The sequence below is a fragment of the Dromaius novaehollandiae genome, unplaced genomic scaffold (assembly GCF_036370855.1).
Source record: "Dromaius novaehollandiae isolate bDroNov1 unplaced genomic scaffold, bDroNov1.hap1 HAP1_SCAFFOLD_80, whole genome shotgun sequence".
NCBI lineage: Eukaryota > Metazoa > Chordata > Aves > Casuariiformes > Dromaiidae > Dromaius > Dromaius novaehollandiae.
This window is the reverse complement of record NW_026991339.1, coordinates 159,717-184,576: the sequence shown is the minus strand read 5'-3', so window position 1 is coordinate 184,576 and position 24,860 is coordinate 159,717. Positions and strand designations below refer to the sequence as shown.

At 54.4% G+C, this 24,860-nt stretch overlaps 1 protein-coding gene and 3 long non-coding RNA genes across 10 annotated transcripts in view; 2 read left to right on the top strand and 2 right to left on the bottom strand.

Annotated features, from left to right (window-relative positions):
• Positions 1–2,263: 2,263 nt before the first annotated feature.
• On the bottom strand, positions 2,264–5,203 carry LOC135325925 (uncharacterized). Its single transcript, XR_010386638.1, has 3 exons — positions 4,308–5,203; positions 3,732–3,898; positions 2,264–3,597 (listed from the first exon to the last, which is right to left on the bottom strand). It is a non-coding gene; the product is annotated as an uncharacterized LOC135325925 (long non-coding RNA).
• A 5,706-nt stretch (positions 5,204–10,909) lies between these two features.
• Positions 10,910–15,118, top strand: LOC135325927 (uncharacterized). Its single transcript, XR_010386639.1, has 2 exons — positions 10,910–11,065; positions 12,735–15,118. It is a non-coding gene; the product is annotated as an uncharacterized LOC135325927 (long non-coding RNA).
• LOC135325928 (uncharacterized) lies at positions 12,695–19,655 on the bottom strand. Its single transcript, XR_010386640.1, has 2 exons — positions 18,010–19,655; positions 12,695–15,402 (listed from the first exon to the last, which is right to left on the bottom strand). It is a non-coding gene; the product is annotated as an uncharacterized LOC135325928 (long non-coding RNA).
• CSNK1D (casein kinase 1 delta) overlaps positions 19,638–24,860 on the top strand; it is a 34,513-nt gene continuing 29,290 nt past the window's right edge. For all 7 annotated transcript variants that reach the window (XM_026113139.2, XM_064503881.1, XM_064503883.1 and 4 more), the window contains exon 1: positions 19,638–19,979. In XM_026113139.2, coding sequence (XP_025968924.1) covers positions 19,904–19,979 — 76 coding nt within the window. In that variant the 5' untranslated portion in view covers positions 19,638–19,903. The remainder of the gene's footprint in view (positions 19,980–24,860) is intronic.

Here is a 24,860-nt window from a genome sequence, read left to right as displayed (position 1 = left end):
TCTTCCAACCCAGCCGCAAGAAACATTTTGCCTTCCCGGCAGAACTTTCTGCTCCCCGGGGGGTCCAAAGGAAACCCCTCACTCACTACTGTCTGTCAAAACGTACCGGAAGCCCTCAAATACAGGACAAGACGCCTTCTCTAAGGAAGCTGACTACTAGGTCTGCTTCACGGCAGCTTCTCCCCAGTATCAGGGTCCACTCAATAAACAAAATAGGACGAGAAATGTCTTAATCTGCTCCAAGTGCTTTCGTATAAGAGAACAACATCAAAACGAGGTATTATTGCATTTAGCCTCCACTACACGTGCTACCCCAGCGCCACGGACTTGCTTTAAAGCATCAGTGACGTACGTGGTCTGGCAGTAATTAATATTCACAGAATGAATATGCACTCGATCGAGTACAGGTGTTCATAAAAAGCTTTGCCAGTGCGTCGCTAGGTAACAAACCTAGACAAGCAGCTATTTGCCCTGATCCTTCGGCTTACATTTCTTCTGCCGGATGTAGTCAAACGTACCCGCATGCAGTGGCCTTGCGAGGCAGTGACACGGTGTCCGTGGGGTGGCTGTTCCAGGGTCTCTCGGGCTGTTCCAGGGTCCTCGGACAGCAACGGTGCTGGTCGACTTTCCCTTGCGCTGCACAGCAGGACAGCTCCGCACCGTGCCCTCCCAGCACCGCTACTCCTCCCAGCAGCTGCCTAACCGGCCCCAATCCTGAGCAAAGCTACAACCCCCAGGAGCCTGCAGCACCCCTCCTACTCTCCCCGCCCTCCCCATTTCCAAGAGGGACAGCCCCAGCCCCCGGGGACAACCCTGCCTGGTCACGCTGCTGTCCGAAAAGTGGATTCGTTGCCCGCTGTGCACTAAGCCAATAATGACACGCTCAGGAGAGACATTTGCTTATTTATTTCAGAGTTGTGCAAGCCTGGCTGCTCGGTGTTTTCCCCACAAATCAAGCGCAACTTCCCCACCCCCACCCCCACCCCCCCCCCCCCCGGCTTTCCAAGTAGCATTTATACAAGTTGCAAGGTTTGCAACTTTCCCTCTTACACCGGTTGGTTAGTGATTTACATACAATTCTAATATTGCTTACACACCATTTTAAAACTACGCATGCTCAGGGGAGGGGTCTTCACCCGGGCACAGGTCTTTCTGACCTATGGGCGTGATTTTCTTGTATTATAATGAGGACAGTTCAGTTCGGGGATACCTCGAATTCCTTTGCTAAATCGGCAACGTCTACATAGAAAACAAAACATTTTGATTTACTATTTCTTTAAGGCTTTAGCTCTTCTAGCATGGCCTTGATTAAAGAATTATTTCCTCCCAGGAAATGGGGGGGGGGGGGGGTTCCTCCTCATCTGCCTAGTTTAAACAGCAGGAACACTCTTTCTGAGCTTCCAAGGTTGTCTGGCAACACCATCGGAGATGGAAAACACTTCCTGCCCTGTACCGGGGAAAAACAGGGGCATTCCACTGTCCCCCGTGACCTGTGGGGACTCAGGCGTGAGTGACACATGTCCAGTAAGGAACAGACGCAGCGGGCACTACAGCTCCTGGCCTGCCACGCGGCCGCCTGCTGGGAACCCCGCTGGCAGGGACCTGCCGCCGCCGCCCCCCCCGCGGGGCCACCTCGAGAGGCGCAGCATGGTCACCCAGTAGCCCCGCCTGAGAAGACTACACCTCCCAGCATACCGTGCACGCGAGAAGGGCGGCCCGGAAGCCCAGTGCCGGAAGACTACTGCTCCCGGCATGCCATGCCAAGCAACATGGCCGCCCGGAAGCCCAGTGCCGGAAGACTACCGCTCCCAGCATGCCGCGCTCAGAACAAACATGCCCCACCGGAAGCCCAGTGCCGGAAGACTACTGCTCCCGGCATGCCGCGCCGAAAGCTACGGCTCCCCGCAGTCCCGCACCCCAACGCCCGCCCCCCACCCGCAGCGCTGGGGCACCTTTGACCCTCGGCACATTCCGTTCCTTTCCGTCCCGCCCCCCTTCCCCTTCCCCCCTGTCCCCCCGGAAACGGCCGCAGAGCCCCGAGCGCGGCCCCACCACCGGCCCGGGGCTCCCCCAACACCCCCGCGACCGGCCCCGCCTCAGCTCCGACACTGCCCCCGCCCCTCCACGACCCTCCTCCCTCCGCTCCCCGACACGCTCCCGAGCTGACACAGGAGACCCCCCCCCCGCGCTCCTCCGACCGCGCAGTCAACCGCACCACAGCCCCGGCGCACCCCCTTCCTCCCCCCGCCTCCGTGGCCCCGGGACGCTCCCAGCCGCCGGGACCCCCGGCACATGCGGGACCCGCAGCCTGCAGCGCGCCTCCCCCGGCCCCGCTCACCTCCTCCGCGGGGCGGCCGCCGGGCTGGTCCCGAAGGGCCGTGCTCCGTGGCAGCTCCGCTGCCCAGCTCCTGCCCCAGCGCCAGCTCCCCCCAACTGCGGCCCCAGCCCCCAAATGTGGGCCTGCCCTTGCCATCAGCCCCACCTGGGGCCTGTCCTGCCACCCAGCTCCCCCTGGCACTCATCCCAGCCCCAGGGCCCGCAGCTGTGGGCCTGCAGGAACTGGGCAGGGGGCCTGGCCATCAGCCCCTTCAGGGACAGCTGGGGCTGCCAGGGCAGCAGAGGCACCCCCACTCTCCTGACAGCAGCTTGCTGAGAGCTGAAGGGAGAGCCCTGCCTGGGGTGTAGAGTGCGGAAAGGGGAGTATGCGGAGCACAAGAGAACAAATCGAGAGCTCTGGGTGCAACACAAGTCAAGAAAAAAAAAAAAAAAAAAAAAAGAACAACGATAGAGCAAACAGAGTGACTCTGGGGGCACCAAAAGGAGGGCCCTGGGGCACACCCAGAAGCACCCAGAAAACTCCAGGACAGGAGAAAAAGCTAAACAGAGACCTCTGCGGCGTGCCGCAAAACACACACAGGGCCACGGGGCGCACCGAAAGGCACGCAGAGGGCTCGGGGGCAACCCAGAATGTGAACTGAGGGGTCCTGAGGGCATCAGAGGGCAAGTGCAGGGCTCTGGGGCAGACCAAAATACAGAGGAAGGGCCTTGGCACACACCAGAGGGATCACCAGGCACGCCGCAGGGCTCAACGCGGCTGACAGGATGGCGCCTGCAGGCTGCCCCAGGCACACGAGCGACACTGCGGAGTGCCAAAAGCAAATCCGGGAGCGGTTCGGGGACCTCACGCAGCCCTGGAGGGGCTCTGGCAGCCCTCGCGATGAGGGGAAACACCCCCAAGAGCCCCGAGGGTCCAGGCAACGCAAGGGAAATTCCCCGCAGCTCTGGGAACAGCACCGGGCTCCCTGGCAAGCGCAGGCACTCCCAAGTACATGGGACTCGGGGACCAGCTCCCAGCCCCGGACACAATGCATAACCTCCTGCCTCAGGCATCGTGTTCAGGCAAACCGCCCTGGAGCTCGGCACCAGCGTGCCTCCCCTTACCTACGATATCCAAAGAGTCACCGCCGCACCAGCGTCTGTCCGTCCATCCGTCCGTCGGGGAAGGGTCAGCTCCTGCCCCTGCCCTCGACATGGCAGGTGTCCGAGTAGCCTCCCCCCAGTGCTTTTTCCTTCAGGGCTAGGATTCAGCTCGGAGAGCTGAGAGGAAAATGCCTGATCCCGCCTGCCTGCACTTCTGCCCCAACCCAGGCCAGAGCCCCTCAGGTTACTTAGTCCTCAGCGCTGCCTCGGGGAGGCCGAAATAACTGCTAACGGTCATTAGCCATACTTACCCTAGTTACCCGTGCCAGAACGCCTCCTCCTGTAGCAGTTCCTGGTGATATCGAGGGGCCGCTGCATTCTGGCTTCCTTGTTTCATCCCGTCCCTTCGGTATTAACCGCAAGCAAACGCTCGTCCGTCTCTTCTCCTCGTCAGCATTTGCTGTCCTTGGTTCCATCTCTGTAAGGAAGCAATAAACTCGCGTTTTACTTCCAGTGAAACGCTTAGGTTTATGCATGATCTTTTTCTCTTTACCCTGTTTTCTTTTTCCCCCTTTTTTTCTTTTTTTCTTCTTCTTTTCCTTAAGGGAAAGGTCTTAATACGGCACTTTGCACCATACGTTGCAGGGTAAACGGTCTGGAAACGTTACACACAGCAATTAGGGCTAGGTTATTAGGCAGGCGGGCACGTCGCCTAATACCTTCCTAACGCCATCTTCCACGAAACCTTATTTTTATTCCGCTTCAGTGTTATTGTTACTGTTCGCAAACCCTCGTATGCATGCGCTTAACCGACAACTCTCTCGGTCTTTAACTACGTGGAGGAACGACAGCCCTCGATTTGCCTGTCTCCCTTTCAGACCTATTACCTTTTTGAGACTGCTCCTAGCTTCCTCTTACTCTTGCATGCTGGCCTCACAGGCGACGACCAAAACGAACAACTGGATCGCTAGGTCTAGCCCCCTCTCTTCAAGATGTGCCCCTTCGCGGCTTACGTTTCTTGGTCTCTTCAACTTCAGCCGTGGCAATTAATCTAAAAAAGTAAGTATGACATCTATTCCTTTCCGTAGCTGCGTGTACGATAACAAAACAAAAGAGAAACAGCCAAAGCAAAGCTAAGGCAGATACAGGCAACAGCAGCCACAGGGCAGGAAGGGGTTACTCAGTCCTCAGCGCTGCCTCGGGGAGGCCGAAATAACTGCTAACGGTCATTAGCCATACTTACCCTAGTTACCCGTGCCAGAACGCCTCCTCCTGTAGCAGTTCCTGGTGATATCGAGGGGCCGCTGCATTCTGGCTTCCTTGTTTCATCCCGTCCCTTCGGTATTAACCGCAAGCAAACGCTCGTCCGTCTCTTCTCCTCGTCAGCATTTGCTGTCCTTGGTTCCATCTCTGTAAGGAAGCGATAAACTCGCGTTTTACTTCCAGTGAAACGCTTAGGTTTATGCATGATCTTTTTCTCTTTACCCTGTTTTCTTTTCCCCCCTTTTTTTTCTTTTTTTCTTCTTCTTTTCCTTAAGGGAAAGGTCTTAATACGGCACTTTGCACCATACGTTGCAGGGTAAACGGTCTGGAAACGTTACACACAGCAATTAGGGCTAGGTTATTAGGCAGGCGGGCACGTCGCCTAATACCTTCCTAACACCATCTTCCACGAAACCTTATTTTTATTCCGCTTCAGTGTTATTGTTACTGTTCGCAAACCCTCGTATGCATGCGCTTAACCGACAACTCTCTCGGTCTTTAACTACGTGGAGGAACGACAGCCCTCGATTTGCCTGTCTCCCTTTCAAACCTATTACCTTTTTGAGACTGCTCCTAGCTTCCTCTTACTCTTGCATGCTGGCCTCACAGGCGACGACCAAAATGAACCACCGGATCCCCAGGTCTTGCTGCTTCTCTTCGAGATGTCCCCCTTCGGTGGGCTACCCTGCCAAACAAACCAAAAAGACTGCCGAGGCCGCGAGGGTACCAGATTTTCAGACCGCTTCTCCGAGGCTTTCGGGGTGACTGACGTCACCGCTTCGCTTCACGTTACTCACAGCTACCTTCGTCTATTACTTAGGGCTAAACCTGTTTCTGTTTGCAGAGGGGCTTGTTGCTTCTTTAAACTTGACATATAGTCCATAACCTGCTCTGCATGCTCCCTAGTCCCTTCTGCTTTTGCAACACTTGTGGTAATTCAAGGCGGTAATTAAGAGTCCCCATTGTCCCATAGGCTGGAGCAAGACATTGCTGCTGCTCTGAGGAGGTGCCTAAAAGCCACGCTGTTTTCGCTAGCATCACTGGGGCTTCCCAGAGCCCATCGGTGTTCTCTTTGGCTCTTCCCGAGCCTTTTAGGTTTTTTAGGCTATTCCTTAGCCCTCCATTTTAGGGCAATGTTCTCCTTAAGCACTGCGCACAGCACGATTATCCCAGATCAGCCACATCGTGCACACACAGAGGCTTCTGAGAGGCGGCTCAGAAGAAAAGAGAGAAAAGTCTCTTTGTCATCCGCACATTCACCCGTCAACACTCTTCACCAGGAAGTGCTCTAAGTTCCTGTTTCTCTAAAGCGGGACTGAGTCGAGGCGGAGACGCAGATCGCACCCCATCTTTGTTAGAACGCCTCACTGCTGCGGGCACTGGGTCTGGCAGCAGTTTGAGGAATGTTTGGGGCCTTGCACAGAGTGCAGGGGAAGGTCTGGAGTCAGTGACAACATTGCGGCAGGGCTCGGAGGCGTTTTGGGGCCTGTGGGGGTGTTGGGGCAGGATTTGTGGGTGGTTGAGTGGGTGGTTTAATGGCTCTGGGGGGGCTGGTTGCAGGAAGGGTGGGACTCTGCGGGGCCCTCAGGGCAGGGGTGCCATCCCAGATGCGTAGTGAGCACACAGGGATGCCCTACGTGGCTCTCAGCTCGGCAGGAGCAGCCACCGGTCTCCCACCCCACCAGACAGGAGAGCGGGGCGGGGGGGGGGGGGAGGAGAGGAGGCGGAGGGATCTATGAGCTCGCAGAGAACGCCAGAGGAGGCAGCAGGGAACTCCCCAAGGACCCCGCGTCCCAGACGAGAGGAGGCATCAGGCTGCCGTGCCGCTGCTAGAGACATCCAGACCCCCGCGCAGACACCCCCCACACACTCCTCCAGGCTGCGTCCGCAGGGGCGAGCGCACGCCCCGGCCCGCGCTGGGGAGGAACCGGGGCCCTACAGGCGACACACGCAAAAGGGAGAGTCAGAGCCGCGCTCCGGCAGACCCGGCGCGGCGCGGCCCCCGGCCCGACTCCCCCCCCCCCCGCCCCGCCACCTCCACGCAGCGACGGCCCCGGCTGGCAGGACACAGCCCGACACCCGCGGCCACCCGAAGGCGCACGCTCGCCTCACCTCGCCTCACCGCGGCCCCCACATGCTCGACTCCAGCCCGCCTCTGCCCTCGCCCGCCGCCGTCCAGCCAAAACACCCGCCCTCCTCGCCGCCATCTTGCCCGCCGCCGCACCGCGCCTGCGCCGGCCGCCCAGGGCTCGCGCCGCCGCACCGCGCGTGCGCGGCCCAGGACCGCGCGAGAGGGGCGGGGGGAGCGGAGCGCGAGGGGCGGGGGGAGCGGAGCGCGAGGGGCGGGGGGAGCGGAGCGCGAGGGGCGGGGGGAGCGGAGCGCGAGGGGCGGGGGGAGCGGAGCGCGAGGGGCGGGGGGAGCGGAGCGCGAGGGGCGGGGGGAGCGGAGCGCGAGGGGCGGGGGGAGCGGAGCGCGAGGGGCGGGGGGAGCGGAGCGCGAGGGGCGGGGGGAGCGGAGCGCGAGGGGCGGGGGGAGCGGAGCGCGAGGGGCGGGGGGAGCGCAGCGCGAGGGGCGGGGGGAGCGCAGCGCGAGGGGCGGGGGGAGCGCAGCGCGAGGGGCGGGGGGAGCGCAGCGCGAGGGGCGGGGGGAGCGCAGCGCGAGGGGCGGGGGGAGCGCAGCGCGAGGGGCGGGGGGAGCGCAGCGCGAGGGGCGGGGGGAGCGCAGCGCGAGGGGCGGGGGGAGCGCAGCGCGAGGGGCGGGGGGAGCGCAGCGCGAGGGGCGGGGGGAGCGCAGCGCGAGGGGCGGGGGGAGCGCAGCGCGAGGGGCGGGGGGAGCGCAGCGCGAGGGGCGGGGGGAGCGCAGCGCGAGGGGCGGGGGGAGCGCAGCGCGAGGGGCGGGGGGAGCGCAGCGCGAGGGGCGGGGGGAGCGCAGCGCGAGGGGCGGGGGGAGCGCAGCGCGAGGGGCGGGGGGAGCGCAGCGCGAGGGGCGGGGGGAGCGCAGCGCGAGGGGCGGGGGGAGCGCAGCGCGAGGGGCGGGGGGAGCGCAGCGCGAGGGGCGGGGGGAGCGCAGCGCGAGGGGCGGGGGGAGCGCAGCGCGAGGGGCGGGGGGAGCGCAGCGCGAGGGGCGGGGGGAGCGCAGCGCGAGGGGCGGGGGGAGCGCAGCGCGAGGGGCGGGGGGAGCGCAGCGCGAGGGGCGGGGGGAGCGCAGCGCGAGGGGCGGGGGGAGCGCAGCGCGAGGGGCGGGGGGAGCGCAGCGCGAGGGGCGGGGGGAGCGCAGCGCGAGGGGCGGGGGGAGCGCAGCGCGAGGGGCGGGGGGAGCGCAGCGCGAGGCAGCCCAGACCCGCAATGGCCCCACCCTCGCGTGGTCGCAGCGCCGCGCTGCAGCCGGCCGGCTCCCGCGCGCCAACCGCAGCCCGCCGCGCCACCCCGGCGCTCAGGCCGAGCAGCGAGCGCCCCGAGGCTGCTCTGCCCGCGCCCGAGAGAGCGGCGGGCATCAGCGAGCAGGCGCTGGGGCTGCCCCGGGGAGAGAGCGCCGCGGAGCAGCTCCGAGACGGCACTGCCCGTCCCCGCGCCCCCAGGAAGCACCGAGAAGGAAAAGCCCTCTCGGGAAAAGCGCTCCCGGTCCGTGAGCACCGGGCAAGGGGCACGAGCGCGGCCCCTGCGCTTACCCGTCCCCGAGAGAGCGCAGAGTAGCGGCCAACGCGGCGACCGGCAGCGCGCACGTGTGCGCCGGCTGCCCGCAACGGTCTTCGTACGCAGCGGTGGCCGCCGGCGGCTGCAGTGCTGCCTTGTCGACACGCGAGGGCAGCCGTGAGCGCGCCCCCCCTCCCGCGTGCAGTGCCTCCTTTCAGACACGCGAGGGCAGCAAGGAGCAGGGCGCAGCGCTTTCCTGCCCCCCTTGCAAAATACTCGCTAGACAAAAGTGGCTTGGGCTCCTCCCGAACGCTTACCTGGCTTGATTACTACAGCTATTAGGAACCGAAGTGCATAGCCTTCTAGCAAAGGGAACGACCGTCTTTTCAAAACTTCCCGCGACTCCCCAGAATTGTCACTGCTTTGCATCAGCAGCCAGCTTCTTCCAACCCAGCCGCAAGAAACATTTTGCCTTCCCGGCAGAACTTTCTGCTCCCCGGGGGGGGGGTCCAAAGGAAACCCATCATTCGCTACTGTCTGTCAAAACGTACCGGAAGCCCTCAAATACAGGACAAGACGCCTTCTGTAAGGAAGCTGACTACTAGGTCTGCTTCACGGCAGCTTCTCCCCCATATCAGGGTCCACTCAATAAACAAAATAGGACGAGAAATGTTTTAATCCGCTCCAAGTGCTTTCGTATAAGAGAACAACATCAAAACGAGGTAGTATTGCATTTAGCCTCCACTACACGTGCTACCCCAGTGCCACGGACTTGCTTTAAAGCTTCAGTGACGTACGCGGTCTGGCAGTAATATTCACAGAATGAATACGCACTCGATCGAGTACAGGTGTTCATGAAAAGCTTTGCCAGTGCATCGCTAGGTAACAAACCTAGACAAGCAGCTATTTGCCCTGATCCTTCGGCTTACATTTCTTCTGCCGGATGTAGTCAAACGTACCTGAACGCAGTGGCCTTGCAAGGCAGTGACACGGTGTCCGTGGGGTGGCTGTTCCAGGGTCTCTCGGGCTGTTCCAGGGTCCTCGGACAGCAACGGTGCTGGTCGACTTTCCCTTGCGCTGCACAGCAGGACAGCTCTGCACCGTGCCCTCCTAGCACCGCCGCTCCTCCCAGCGGCTGCCTAACCGGCCCCAATCCTGAGCAAAGCTATGAGCCCCAGGAGCCTGCAGCACCCCTCCTACTCTCCCCGCCCTCCCCATTTCCAAGAGGGACAGCCCCAGCCCCCGGGGACAACCCTGCCTGGTCACGCTGCTGTCCGAAAAGCGGATTCGTTGCCCGCTGTGCACTAAGCCAATAATGACACACTCAGGAGAGACATTTGCTTATTTATTTCAGAGTTGTGCAAGCCTGGCTGCTCGGTGTTTTCCCCACAAATCAAGCGCAACTTCCCCACCCCCCCGGGCTTTCCAAGTAGCATTTACACAACTTGCAAGGTTTGCAACTTTCCCTCTTACACCGGTTGGTTAGTGATTTACATACAATTCTAATATTGCTTACACACCATTTTAAAACTACGCATGCTCAGGGGAGGGGTCTTCACCCAGGCGCGGGTCTTTCTGACCTATGGGCGTGATTTTCTTGTATTATAATGAGGACAGTTCAGTTAGGGGATACCTGGAATTCCTTTGCTAAATTGGCAACATCTACACAGAAAACAAAGCATTTTGATTTACTGTTTCTTTAAGGCTTTAGCACTTCTAGCATGGCCTTGATTAAAGAATTATTTCCTCCCAGGACAGAGAGACAGAGAGAGATTCTCCTCATCTGCCTAGTTGAAACAGCAGGAACACTCCTTCTGAGCTTCCAAGGTTGTCTGGCAACACCATCGGAGTTGGAAAACGCTTCCTGCCCTGTACCGGGGAAAGACAGGGACATTCCACTGTCCCCCGTGACCTGTGGGGACTCAGGCATGAGTGACACACGTCCAGTAAGGAACAGACCCAGCGGGCCACTGCTGCAGGGCTGAGAAGGCACCGGCCCCTGGCACTACAGCTCCTGGCCTGCCACGTGGCCGGCTGCTGGGAACCCCGCTGGCAGGGACCTGCCGCCCCCCGCGGGGCCGCCTCGAGAGGCGCAGCATGGTCACCCAGTAGCCCCCACTGTAGTGAGAAGACTACACCTCCCAGCATACCGTGCACGCGAAAATGGCGTCCCGGAAGCCCAGTGCCGGAAGACTACCGTTCCCGGCATGCCATGCCAGGCAACATGGCCACCCGGAAGCCCAGTGCCGGAAGACTACCGCTCCCAGTATGCCGCGCACAGAACAAACATGGCCACCCGGAAGCCCAGTGCCGGAAGACTACCCCTCCCGGCATGCCGCGCAAACCAACATGGCCTCCCGGAAGCCCAGTGCCGGAAGACTACCCCTCCCGGCATTCCGCGCAAACCAACATGGCCTCCCGGAAGCCCAGTGCCGGAACACTACCCCTCCCGGCATGCCGCGCAAACCAACATGGCCTCCCGGAAGCCCAGTGCCGCAAGACTACCACTCCCGGCATGCCGCGCAAACCAACATGGCCTCCCGGAAGCCCAGTGCCGCAAGACTACCGCTCCCGGCATGCTAGCGCCCTCCCCTCCCACCCGCAATTCTCAGTGAGGTTTGACCCTGTCAATATTCCGTTCCGTCCCGCCCCCGTTCCCCTTCCCCCCTGTACCGCAGAGCCCCGAGCGCGACCCCGTCATCCCCGGCAGAGGCCCGGGGCTCCCCGACACCGCCGCGACCGGCCCCAGGTCAGCTTCGACACTGCCCCCCGCCACGACCCTCCCTGGGGCTTCCCGTGCGATTCCTTCTTCCTCTCCCCGACCTGGTCCCGAGCTGATACAGGACACTGCCTCCTGCGCTCCTCCGACCGCGCCATAAACCGCACCACAGCCCCGGCGCACCCCCTTCCTCCCCCCCTCCCCAGCCCCGGCGCACCCCTTTCCTCCCCTCCCCCAGCACCACCACAGCCCCAGCGCACCCCTTTCCCCCCCCACACACACATCTGCGACGCAGCCCCTTCCTCCCCCCCCCAGCCCAGGTACACCCCCTTCTTCCCTCTGCCTCCATGGCCCCGGTGCACCGCTCTTCCCCACCACGTCCTCGGCCCCCACCGCCCCGGTGCACCGCCATCCTTGGCCCCGGTGCAGTTTCCCCCGGCCCCGGTTGTGCTGCGTTGCCCGGGACACGCCCAGACGCCGGGACCCCCGGCGCACGCAGCACCGCAGCCCGCCTCCCCCGGCCCCGCTTACCTCCTCCGCGGGGTGGCCGCCGGGCCGGTCCTAGCGGGCTGTGCTCTGCGGCAGCTCCACTGCCCAGGTCTTGCCCCAGCGCCAACTTCCCCCAAATGCAACCCCAGCCCCGGCACGTGCCCGCCCTTGCCATCAGCCCCACCCACGGGGCCCCACCTGGGGCCTGTCCTGCCACCCAGCTCCCCCTGGCACTCATCCCAGCCCCAGGGCCCGCAGCTGTGGGCCTGCAGGAACTGGGCAGGGGGCCTGGCCATCAGCCCCTTCAGGGACAGCTGGGGCTGCCAGGGCAGCAGAGGCACCCCCACTCTCCTGACAGCAGCTTGCTGAGAGCTGAAGGGAGAGCCCTGGAGTGCAGTGTGTGGAAAGGCGAGTATGCGGAGCACAAGAGAACAAATCGAGAGTTCTGTGTGCAACAAAAGTAGAAAAAGGCAATGATAGAGCAAACAGAGTGACTCTGGGGGCACCAAAAGGAGGGCCCTGGGGCACACCAAGAAGCACCCAGAAAACTCTGGGACAGGAGAGAAAGCTAAACAGAGGACTTTGCAGTGTGCTGCAAAACAACCACAGGGCCCCAGGGCACACTGAAAGGCACACGGAGGGCTTGGGAGCAACACAAAATGTGAATTGAGGGGTCCTGAGGGCATCAGAGGGCAAGTGCAGGGCTCTGGGGCAGACCAAAATACAAATGAAGGGCCTTGGTGCACCCCAGAGGGGTCATAAGGCATGTCACAGGGCTCAGTGCTGCTAACAGGATGGTGCCTGCGGGCTCCCCCCGCCGCCATGGAAACTCTATCTCCCCACTCCAAGCACGCAGGCCCTGGCACCAGACCCACAAGGGACACTGGGGAGTGCTGAAAGCAAATCCAGCAGCAGTCTGGGGACCTCGCACAGCCCTGCAGGGGCCCTGGCTGCCCCCACAATGATGGGAAACACCAAGAGCCCGAGGGTCCAGGCAACGCAAGGGAAATTCCCCACAGCTCTGTGAACAGCACTGGGTTTCCTGGGAAGCACAAGCACTCCAAAGTACAAGGGACTCGGGGACCAGCTCCCAGCCCCAGACACAATGTGTAACCTCCTCCCCTGGGTATCATCTTCAGACAAACCAACAGCAGGAACCACAGACATGAGTGCAAAGAATAAAGCAACTGTTTATTGTTTTACTGTGCAGAAACACCTGGAAGCGAGTCTGCCATGGAGCTCAGTGTCAGCGTGCTTCCCCTTAACTGTGATGCCTGAAGAGTCACCACCGCACCAGCGTCCATCCATCCGTCCATCGGGGAAGGGTCATCTCCTGCTGCTGCCCTTGATGTGGCAGGTGTCCGAGTAGCCAACAGCCTACTCCTCTGCTTTTTCCTTCAGGGATAGGATTCATCTCAGAGATGAGAGGAAAATGCCTGATCTCACCTGTCTGCACTTCTGCCCTACCCCAGACTAGAGCCCTGCAAGACACCTCCACAGCTCTCAGCTCACCTGTCACATTGCCAGTCTCAGTGTGATCGGCCTGCACCATATCAAATCCAGAGCTCAGGTCAGCGCACAGAGCTGAACGCTGGATACAGGGGAAGGTTACAAAGCCCAAAGAAGGGTTTGCAGCCTGCTGCTTAGGCTTCAGGGCTTACAGTTTATTATCTAAGGATTTAGCCCTTTTCGTTTCTCAGTGAGCCATAAGCCCTGAACCCTAAACTCAACGCATCCTTTGTCTGGAAATGACGGCGGGGAGGGGGGCAGGGTTGTCGACAGCCCAACATAGCCCCTCGGGAAGCACTAATCAACAAAATGGGTTGAGCTGTAGACATAGGGAAGACACCAGTTTGCATAAAGGCAGACCTGACAGAAAAGTGGGCTCGATGCCAGCATCACGATCACAAGTCAAGCTGCACCACGCGGCAGCCCTGGCTGCACGCAGGCAGACAAGAGGCAGTAACTGCAGACTGTGCTGATGAGTAGGACAGACAGCAGCAGCAGCTCCAGACCGCCCTACCGCAAGCACCTGTCCTAACGCCCGAGGACTCGGAGCCTCTGCTGCTCTCTGCCTCCGTGACACCCTTCCCGGGAGCCTCTTCGCTGTCGACTACATACCCCATGCCATCTCTAGCTCACTAGTGCTCCCCCGCTGCACGCCCACAGCCCCGTGCCTCCGCAGGCAGAGTCCCCGCGGAGGTGTCTGACGTGACCCAAACCAGGCCGACTGATGGCACCCTCTGGGCGCTGCTGATCACCAGCTCTGCTGAGCACCAACTGCCTCTCGGCACCCGCCACACCAGCCCAAACACACAGCAATGACAGACCTCCAACTGGACACGGGGACAGGGAACAGAACAGAAGAAAAGAGGGTCAGAGAGCTTGGCAGAGGGATGGAGAAAGAAAGAGGATAGAGACCTGGCCCCAGGGTCAGGGTGCTAGACAAAGGAATAGAAAGAGAGGGAGAGAAGGCCACACAGATGGAGGCTGCACAGAGGACCAGGGAGCAGAAGAGAGAAAAAGAGGGAAGGGGAGGCGGGCAGAAGAATAGAGAGGGGCAAGGAGGGAAGGGGAGGCGGGGAGAGGGACAGAGAGCAAAAGAGAAGGGGGGAGAACTGGACAGAGGAACGGGGACGGGAAGAGAGGGACAGGGAGCCGGTCAGAGCGATGGGAAGAGAATGAGAAGGATGACAAGCTGGCCAGAAAGGTGGGGAGAGAAAAAGAGGGAGGAAGTCAGACAGATGGGACAAAACAGGGGAAAGGAGGGACAGGGAGGCAAATAGATGGATGAGGAGCTGAGCAGAGGGACGGAAATAGAAAGAGAAGGCCGGAGAGGTGGACAGAGGGCTGGGAAGGCAAAGAGAAGTACAGAGAGGCAGACGAGAGCAGCAGAGGGACAGGGAGCTGGACAGAGGGAGAGCGGGCAGGTAGTGGGATAGGGAGAGGAAGAGGACGATGAAGAGCTGGATAGAGCGACAGGGAGCCAGTTAGAGGGATGTAGATATTGACAGAGGGATGGAAAGAGTACAGAGGGATGGCGAGCTGGGCACAGGAATGAGTAGCTAAACAAAGGGATGGGGCACCGGATGGAGCCACGGGGAAAGAAAGAGAAGAATGGAGCACTGGACAGAGGGACAGGGAGTGGAACTGGATGGATCCAGACAGCCTGGAACAGCCCTTGCCATGCTCCAACCCCATTCACCTGCTGAACAGAGCTCTCTGCACGCCGCTGTGCCCAAAGTCCGCTTGTGGGCCTGCTTACCTGTTTCCCTACAGCTCCAGGGCGTCTGTATCTGCAAGAGCGAGAATGCACCCACAGGCCCAGGCTGGGGAGGAACCCTGTGTTCAGTCACGGTATTTCACTATTCCTCCTGCATTTTACTGTTCCTCTTGCATAGCCCCTTTCAGATGCTTAACCCCAAATGCCCTCAGCAGGGGGGACCCCAGTGCAGCATGCACTACATTGGCATCCAGTAGTGCCAGTGGTGCATCCGAGCAAGTTTTGGCGATGCCTGGCCAGGCCTTGCTGTTACCCATAATGGAATCTAACATTATCTGCATTAACTGAGAATAAATTGCAGTCAAGGGCTAGCTTGTGCTTGTCTTACTGGGATGGGAACATGGAGTGCTGTGACTCTGCAAAACTCCAACAGGAGATTGAGTCTGGCCAGGACAGTGGGAGACATAGGATGCCTTCCCACTACCACAAACAGACAGCAGGAGTGGCCTGGATTACACACCCAGAGCCCTGTGCCTGAGTCACCAAGTCAGAACAGAGGTGTTTGATGTAACTGCAGCCAGGCCAGTCAATAAGACTCTCCCTCCACTGCCAATCGCCTCTGCCGAGCATCGTCCAATCTTTGGCACCTGTAACACTGAACAAGACACAGAATTAAGACCTTCAGCCCGCTCTGTCACACATGTATTCTCCAGTAAAACTGTATGTTTGGAATTTCCCCATCACCATCTAGTTATTTCCATAACAAAATGTCACTCAGTGACATACGAGACTTTAATATTTCTTCTATGCATCTGTCTTCCTGTTTTTTCAATTACAACTCCCAAATAATTAACCTGGGGTTGCAGTAATTGTGTCTTATTCAAACTGAACTTTTAAAACTTTTCTCATGCTTCTTCTGTAGCTCCGATCACTGGAACATCACTCAGTCAAGACCCCACACAGCAGTCTGTATAGCCAACAGCCTACATCACAATCTCGTTTCACCTTAATTTAATGAATACTCAGTTTGTTCTGCCACACAGACAGGTACCAGCTGATCCTGGCTGATCCTGCTACTAGAAAAAAATCAAACTCAGAGATCACTTAATTCTGCACAGTAAGCCCTCTTCCCAGTTCTTGCCCCCTAGATTTTTCTGGCCCTTGCGTTAGCATCTCCTACTGATAGCTCCACCCTTTGGCCCATTCCTCCCATACATACATCCTCGCTCCTGAAAAACAACCTCCTTTCCATCCATATTCCCTGCCACGCCTCCCACACAACTCCCCACACTTTGCTGAACTCATCCCAGGGTTTCCAACAGAGCCCCTGCTCCCAACGCTGCTGCCAGCATACTCACTTCCTCCCGCTTTTGTCTTTCCTTCTCTTTTCTTTCTTTTTCTTGATCTTCCGTCGTATATATAAGTTGCTAACGATAGTATCTTTTGTAAATTCTCTCCCTGCCATCCTGGAGCATGTTTTCTGAAATACTCTAGGATATCTGATGCCGCTTGCTGGACAAATATGCTCACTGCCAGTCTTTCATTAAAATTTCCCACAGACATCCCTCCATAACTTAATAGGGTTTGCCACAAGTGATTCCAAAAATTGCTCAGGTGTTCCTCAGGCTTTTGCTAATGATAGTACCTTTTTTGAGTTAACACCCATTTGCCCTGCAGTTCTTATTGCTAAAACTAGATTTTGGCATGCTGTTTCGCATGCTGCCCGATGATTTGTATTATTATAATCCCAATTCGGATCTACTCATGGTCAAGGTTGTCAGTTATCATCTCAGTCTGCCGATATCCGTTCTCTATTCCCTGACTGAAATATCTGTTGTAACAATACTTGAACATCCCCCCAACAAGGGTGATGTCCCTCTGCTATTGTAGAAAACAGTCTAGCTGCCTTCTCCGGGTCTTCCTGCACACAGGGCATTTACTATGACCATTGAATTAGATCTTCTGGAGCCCACAGCTGACAAACATAGGCATGCAGTATCAATGGCGGGGGGGAGGGGAAGGAAGGGGAGTTGCTGGCCCAGTGTTGCTGGTGCCCCTGCAGCCAGGTTAGGCATCACAGCTCCAATCATAGGAGTTTGCAAAGTGACAGACTGATTTCCTGAGGGAAGCGATGGGTATAGGTTAGAAGTTTGAGCAGAAGTGGATTTAGGTACTGACGCAGAGAGGGGGAGCAGAAGCGAAGCCAATACTCGAGCCTTCCAGCCTTTGTTGCACAAGCATACATCTTACCTTACTTGAATCTCCAAATCCCCCAGCTGCTTAAATGCCCAGTTATCCCAAATATACCAGTAGTTCATTTGCTGAGGTTTCCAATCCTCCAAATGGACCATCCAGAGGCCATAGCTCAGAGGACAGCCTCTTCTCACGTCCGTAGTGGCCACTTGCTCTACCCTTACTGAGACCTGAGGTACCTTTGATTTTTTTTCCAGTTTTCCATAATTTCTGCTAGCAATGAACCTGTTTTACCTTTCCTACAGAACCCCCCAGGACTCGTGCTGACCTGGTTTTAGTACCTCCCTGGTGAGCGTCGCCACCGCAACGACTGTCAGGTGAACTCATCCTGTGCCGGCTGCATCAAATGCGGTTCCAGAGCTCACCAGATTGGAAGCCTGCTGTGTCCCACCTGGGCTGCCAAACTGTTAAAATTATCTGTTCTCTTTTGTTTGTTCACAGGCACAGGTAATGAGCAGCAGGAGTCAGATTTCTTAGGGTTTTTTTTTTTTTTTTTTTTAGAAGCAATAAGGTGCCTCTTGGTTGGGAGCGCAAGAAGGGACCCTGAGCAGCTTTTTGCTACAACTTTTAAAGGATAGTAAGTTGTTATATATTCAATACTTTAGTTAACATCACCAACCAGATCTATCCATGATTCTTAGTTCTACCAATCCCCTTGCCGTGTTACAGTACGAGACAGTTCCGTGCCAGCCTTATATGGTCCATCTTATAATTATTCATTAGCTGATTTTGCACCTCTTCTGGTGTTACCTTTGAACAACTTTTGTACTGCTGGCTGGATTAAACTGGCTTCTTTGCAGATTGTCAACTTTGTATGAAAAACAGGGCTAAGGCAAGGTCAGATAAGATGTTCTGCTTGCAGGGCATCATGACCTTGCATGTTCATTCTCTGCAAAACTAGAGTATAGTGGAAATTTTCTTAACACAACGTTCAATAAAAAGATCCCTTCCAGTTTTGAGTCTGCAGTGTTCTCCAAGCACTCCTTGAGCAAAACTGACACGTACTCACACATGATTTCCATAGGCATTACCATCCAGTGAAGAACCACCTTGTTCTTCCTGTTAGGAAAGAAAAAGTGCTCAAGTTTTTCTCCATATTGGGCCACCGCACATTATCCCAGCTGCGCTCACCTAGCCCTAACCTTCATCTGCTCACAAACCAGCCATCCTATGAGGCCATCCTCCCTTTCCACTGCATGTGCCAGGACAATCCCCAAGTCACCCGGTTGACTCTCTGTGACACCACATCCTGACTAAAAAGCCATTGTTCTGGTATTTGATCATTCTCTATGAAGCAGGACTCGGACTTTGCTGGTGCAGAGAAGAGCACCATATATTCTGCCATCCGACTGACGAAGCAAGATGGTGCCAACAGTCGCCTAATGTACGCATCCTCTGACTCTACTGCTCACTGTGCACTTACACTGCAGGCTCTTAACAACCAAAACACAGGTACCCATCTAGACTAGTCCTGCTGCTTAGATCCTACTTCTTATCTCTGAGCAGCACACTGCAGCTCTTGCTGGACAGGCAGCTGTAGCTTAGGCCTGGCACACAACTCAGGCATCACTGCCCGCACAGTCAGGACCTGCCACGCTATCCAGGCAGAATGAACCAGAAAACCCTGCATTTCAGTAATATTAGTGACAGGAAGCAAGTGTCTCCAAGACACAGGCTTTATAGTTTGCTCAGTTACAGGATAGGGAAAAATTCCCCCTTGCCATTGTATGTGGACAGTACATGAAACAACTGTAGTAGGTAGTCAGAGGCAGTCAGAGACTCTTTACCAAAAAACCTACTAAATGTGACTTTCCATCCCTCTGCCACCTAACACCTCCAGCACACACACCATTCTTAGTACTCCCAGCCCTCCTACATCACAGTCCACTGCCATCTGCACCTGACCCTGCTCATTCAGCAGCCCCTGTGCTGATACCAGGGGCTGGCTTCATAATCTATCTCCTCACTTTCAAATGCAGCTCCCTAGTTGCCATAAGACAAGGCTACTCCTCAATTCATCCAATTTAATAGGACCACCAGCCAGTCAAAAGCGGTGCTTTCAAGCAGTGTTGCTGCAAGAAAAACATAAAACAGGACTACAGAAACACATTTTCCCACCACTCCCCTCCCACACCAGCACAGACACAGGTGGTTCTCCTCACCCGAGTCACCCCCTACCCCACAGAAGGCCACAGAATAGATCCCAACACTCCTCACAAGTGGGAATGACACCGATTGCCATTTCACCACTGGAGTTTGCAGGGCCTGATGGACATGACTCAGACTCTGCTCTAGACCCCCCACCACAGTCAAGCCAATACCCCTCGGAACCCAGCACAGCCAGACTGCCCTTCCCACCGCAGTGCCTCACACGTCCTTATGGAAGGGGGGCGCGGCAGGCCGCGGCAGCTCCTCCCGTTCGGCCCGGCCCGGTGTAGGCCGCTAGGGCGGCCCGGCCCAGCCAGGCCTGGGAGCAATGCGATCCGATGCGGCAGCAGCCAGCGGCGCCGCGAAAGACTCCCCGCGAAGGGGCCGCACGTCCTGCAGCAGCGGCCGAAAACAACGCGGAAAAGAGCCAAGGGGACGCGCGACGCGGGCCGGCACCGGCGCGCTACGGCGCCCCGCGCGCGGCGGCGCCCCCGCCCCGCCCCCGTTGCTAGGGAAGTGAGGTCACGCAGTATGGCGGCTCGGGGCCGCGGCAGCTGAGTCGTCGGGGCTGCGGGGAATCCGCGTCCATCCTGCTGCGGAGCTGCGGCGCCGGTGCCGCCTGCCTCGCCACTCTCGCGCGGCGGGACTGAGGCCGCGATGGCATCAGGAGCCGTGGGGCTGTGAGGCGGCAGAGCGCGAGCCGGCAGGGTGGACAGAGCAACCGAACGGGGTCTCGGACAGGGCGAGCTGCCGCTATGGAGCTGAGGGTCGGGAACCGTTACCGGCTGGGCCGGAAGATCGGGAGCGGCTCCTTCGGGGACATCTACCTGGGTAAGGAGGGTGACTTGCCCGGGACGTGCTTGGCGGGTCTGTCGCTCTGCGGAGAGCTGCGGGAGCCGGGCCGGGCGCTGTTCGAGCTCCCGCCCGCTCCCTGCCCCCCGCTGAGGCTGGGGCGGGGGCTGCTCCTGGGACCGCGTTTCACCCTGGCTGGAGTTCAGACCAAAAAATGCCTTTCGATATGAGGTACCTTGCCACCGGTGCAGTAATAGTTTAATTTTTCGTTGGCGTCATGTCCTAATTTAGACAGTGCGGAAATCGGGACTTCTGGATTATTTGCCTGCCTCTTCCGATTGTTGTCTTGTGACCTTGGGCACCGTCAACCTTCTCATCTGCAAAATGTGGATAAAGATGTCAATCCCTTCGTCTGAAAAGCCAGTCAGAAAAATATTTTGAAACAGAAACGTGACCCTCCGTATTGAATGTAACTGCAGTGGACCAGGAGAAATCGATGTCATAGGGAGGGCTGTGTTCTTCCTGTGAGGTCTGAACAAATTAGATAGCTAAGGATGACTAGATTGGAGCTAAAAAAAAAAAAAATTTAAACCCTTCAGAATCAGCATAGTTCAGCTGTCCTGTTGTTTGAATGTTGCCCTTATGTCTTAACCCATACATCTTATTCTGCTACCATGATTTCTCTGTGACCGTAAAGTTTGCAGGAATAGGACTGTCTTTTTGTGCCTATTTATGTAGCTCTCTGTCATAATGGTTCACTACATTTGATAAGCAGTGGTGTGTATACAACAAGTTCTGAAAACATGTATTTTTAAAGCACTATATTCTGCAAAATGTCAAACCTCAAGAAATCAGGTAAATCCAGAGAAATGTAAATTTTATATACTGCCACGTGAAAATGAACATTTTGCTTTTGAAAGTAGTGATAACTTTCAAACGGCACATCAAAAGACATGGGAAAAAAAAACTTGCCGGAGCTAAGGTAGGTTAACTGCATATGTCTGGAGGATAAAAAGAATGTCACTGGCTAATGTATGTAGTACATTAGGCAGTGTACACAGTACATGAGGGTTTCTTTTTTTTCTTCTAGACAACAGTGCTTTGTATTGCAGCACACAATTGCCGTTCTGAAATAATGTTAGCGAAGTTCTGCTTGTTTACGTTATTGAGATATTGGTTATCCTTGACACAGAACATATGCCTGCTGCAAATTCCAGATTTCTAACAGAAGGCTTGTGGATTGTCTAGAGGCAGAGAACATGATTCTTTCCCTCTCTAATGCTTGTATAAAAGACTGAAGACTGTTGTGAGAACAACAGTGGTAACGCTTTTGCAAAATCTTCCATGTGCTACCTTTGGGGTTTTGGGTGGAGATTAAGACGGCAGTTAAAATCTGAAAAATCTTAGCTGATTCCGGAAGCTATTACCTCAGCTTTTGACTACTCGGGTAAATCCATTCACATTTAAATACAGTGTATTCATACTGTAATTTGTAATCCAAATTAACTGATAAAAAGAAGTCAGGCAACTCTGTTGTTTCTGTCCCATGTGTGGTAGCTAGATTGGAAACAATAGGTATTTTGTTTGTCACTTTTATCTTCACTTGTAGAGCCCACACTATAAAAATTGCACAGGAGATAATAGTTCTGTATGTATTAGTACAGAACTACTGCCATACTACATTTTGCGCAAGAATTTCTCGTCCTGAGATTTTATTCTCTTCGTTTGATCCCTGAGGACTCAGTGTGGATTTGCTTTCGGGGTTTACTGCAAATGCAATGATTGAGTCAGCAACTAGTAGAGAATTATACGTCTGGAAGATCCAGCTGATGATACAGATTTCTTTTTCCAGGGTAATTGCTGTTTCAAGAACTGAAATATGGCAGTCTTTTATGGAGGCCCATTTCGTTTGCCTAACATAATCTGCTAAAACAGAGCTTTTTAAAATATATGCTTTGTGTGATATGAAACATTTAAAACAACAAAAAAAATGTTTATTCAGTTGTTCAGACTGTACAGTAGGGCATAACTACATTAAAATAACTTTTTAAATCCTTTCAGATCTCGTTAATTTTCTTAGGTACAAATGGCTTCCAGTATCCCTCAATGGACTTCAGGTTCCCAATTTAATTGTATGCTTAATTTTTTTTTCCATTTTCCAGTTGCCCTATAGTTTCTTCAGTGAAGTTACAGGGTGTTGAAGACAGTCCAGTGAGAAGAGGAGAAGGATCTTTCTTTTCTTTTCTTTTTTTTTTTTTTTTTTCCCCAAATACGGAGCTAACAATTCATTCTTGAGTATCCCAGTTCTATCATAATCTTTCCCATTCTTTCTCACACCTCAAAATGTGTCTTTTGGAATTTGGAATGCCTTCAAATTGGCTTACTTAGAGTAGTAGGGTCCTACCATTCTACCACAATAGTGATAGGCACTATTTTAAATAAAAGAAAGGACAAACGTAGTGAAAATAAAATTTAGGAATTTAATGTACCTGCATCTGTTAAAATTACCTTCCAGCGGAAGGTGCAAAAGAGTAGCACAGGTTACGAGATACTCTAAATAGTACAAAACAAGGGACACCATACTGAAAAAAGAATCAGAATAAGCATCTGTTTTGTTGCTCAATCCGTGAAGTCAGATATGAATCATGATGGCATTGCATTCACCGTGTTTTCATTATTTTTGCATTACATACATTTTCTTAGGGATTTTTTTGGGGTAGTTAACTATTATCTAAAATAATCTCTGAGGCTTCCCTAGTGATAGAGGATTTTGCAATTACACTAAATTACATTATTTAAAGTAAAATATTTTTACAACTCTTTAGACTTTTTCTATTCACTTACATGGAGTGATTCATATTACACTGCTTATTACTACTTCTCATTTATTACTACATTTACTGTAAAAGAAACAAAATGATGATTACAGGGTTATTTTAGAAATTTTGTCCAAAACTTAAGTAAAGGAAGAACAGAGAATGCTAATTTGGATTACTTGAAAGAATGACTTATATTTTCCTCTCCCTCTGTTTATTTCTGCAAGACTAAATACTTTGGTTTTGTTATTTTAATATGAAATCTGTTGTTTTCAGAGAGATTATGAGGGTTTATGGAGAAGCAGAGTGCTGTCTAAGGATCCTGACTGATACAGAATCATAGAATAGTTGAAGTTGGAAGGGACCTCTGGAGATCATCTAGTCCAACCCCCCTGCTCAAGTGGGGTCAGTTAGAGCAGGTTGCTCAGGACCAAGTACAGGTGGGTTTTGAATATCTCCAAAATGGAGACACCACAACCTGCCTGCACAACCTGTCCTGTTTTCAGTCACCCTTGCAATGAAAAAGTGTTTTCTTATGTTGAAGCAGAATTTCCTGTATTTCAATTTATGCCCGATGCCTCTTGTCCAGAGTAATGGGCAGAGTTCTTGGTCAAGACTATGGTCAATCAAGTAGTGGTTTACTACTTTATAGAGCAGGACTTGATATCTATAATACTTTCTTCCATGCAGATCTTGCCCCAATCAAACACAGACATCTGCAACTATCCGAGATGTGCCTTTCAGTGTACCCTGAGGGTCAGCAGTTTGTGTGCATTTCATATCAGAATAAGAAAAAAAGCTGCTTCTGGTGCTGATTGCCCATCAGATAATATTCATCGGTGAATGTTTTTCCTGGTCTTGGAGAGGGCAGGTAGTGAGGGTAGGAAAAAGCATAGTCTGCCTTGTAGGAAAGTTTAAAATCAAGGTTATTTCTGTTTTCTTTTCAATGCAAAATGAGAAGATAATGCCTTTCTACTTGTATCATCAAGGAGCAAAAATGTATCTGTCCTTTCATGTTTCTGGACTGATGTGCAGCATAGCCCCTTTAAAATCCATCAAAATAATACATTCATAAAATATGAAAACCTTAGATTACAGATTGAAGAGTTTTTGGTTGCTGCTACTGCCCAGCGACCTAAGTAGCGATCAGGGATCTTGCCACCCATCCCAATTACAAATGAGTCATGTAAGGCAGATATACAGCCTTAGTTACAATTGGAGAAATCTTTTTCTTCATGTCTTCTGGTACAATAAATGTCTTGCGTTAATTGTATTCAGAGAGAGCTTCAGATGGCTTGTTTTCTTAAGGTGCATTGTGAAATGCCTGATAAATACTAATCTTAATGTTGACTCAGAACAGCACACTTTACTAGAAACACTACCTTAACGCATATGTGTGCACACACAGAAAGACATTTTCTTAACCTAATAAGATACATAGCCTTGCATGAATTCAAAGATAATTCTATGCTCAATCATGTCTTACTATCCAGGGGAAAAAATGGTGAAATGACTGAAACTGGACAAAACAGAAGTTTGAATTTCAAGACTGTGTCTAAAAAGGAACAAAGAAGAAATACACTTTTTTTTTTGGCCTTGCAAAAGTTCCAGAGAATGAAATCACTGAAAGCTTGAAATCTGCTTGCTGAGTGATAGAGAAACCTGTGGTTCGAGAAGCTGGTGTGATTGCTTCTTACAGTAAGACTGTGACAAAATATGACTCTTATTGGACATGGCTGTAGGTGACGAGGTATCTCATTGTGACAAGGTATTTCAGGGAGGCTTCTTCCAAAAGGCCTCTCAATTTTGACTTGAGCAGGCAATAATGTGTTGCTATTCTGTAGATTCAAACACCTTTGTATCCTTTTTTTGCTTGAAGACTAATGGAAAATGTCAAGTAAATGTAGGAGAGATTTCAATGGGAACTTTTATTACAAAAAAAAAAGGGAGGGGGAGGCTTACAGGTAAATTTCATACCCAGCAAGTATCCAAGATCTTATAAAGTAGTTTCAGTATTACATAAATTTGCCCTGCTCCTTACATAACAGACCTGACTGCATCGTCGTTGTTAACCTTGCAAATAGTGACCAGGAAATGAAGCTGC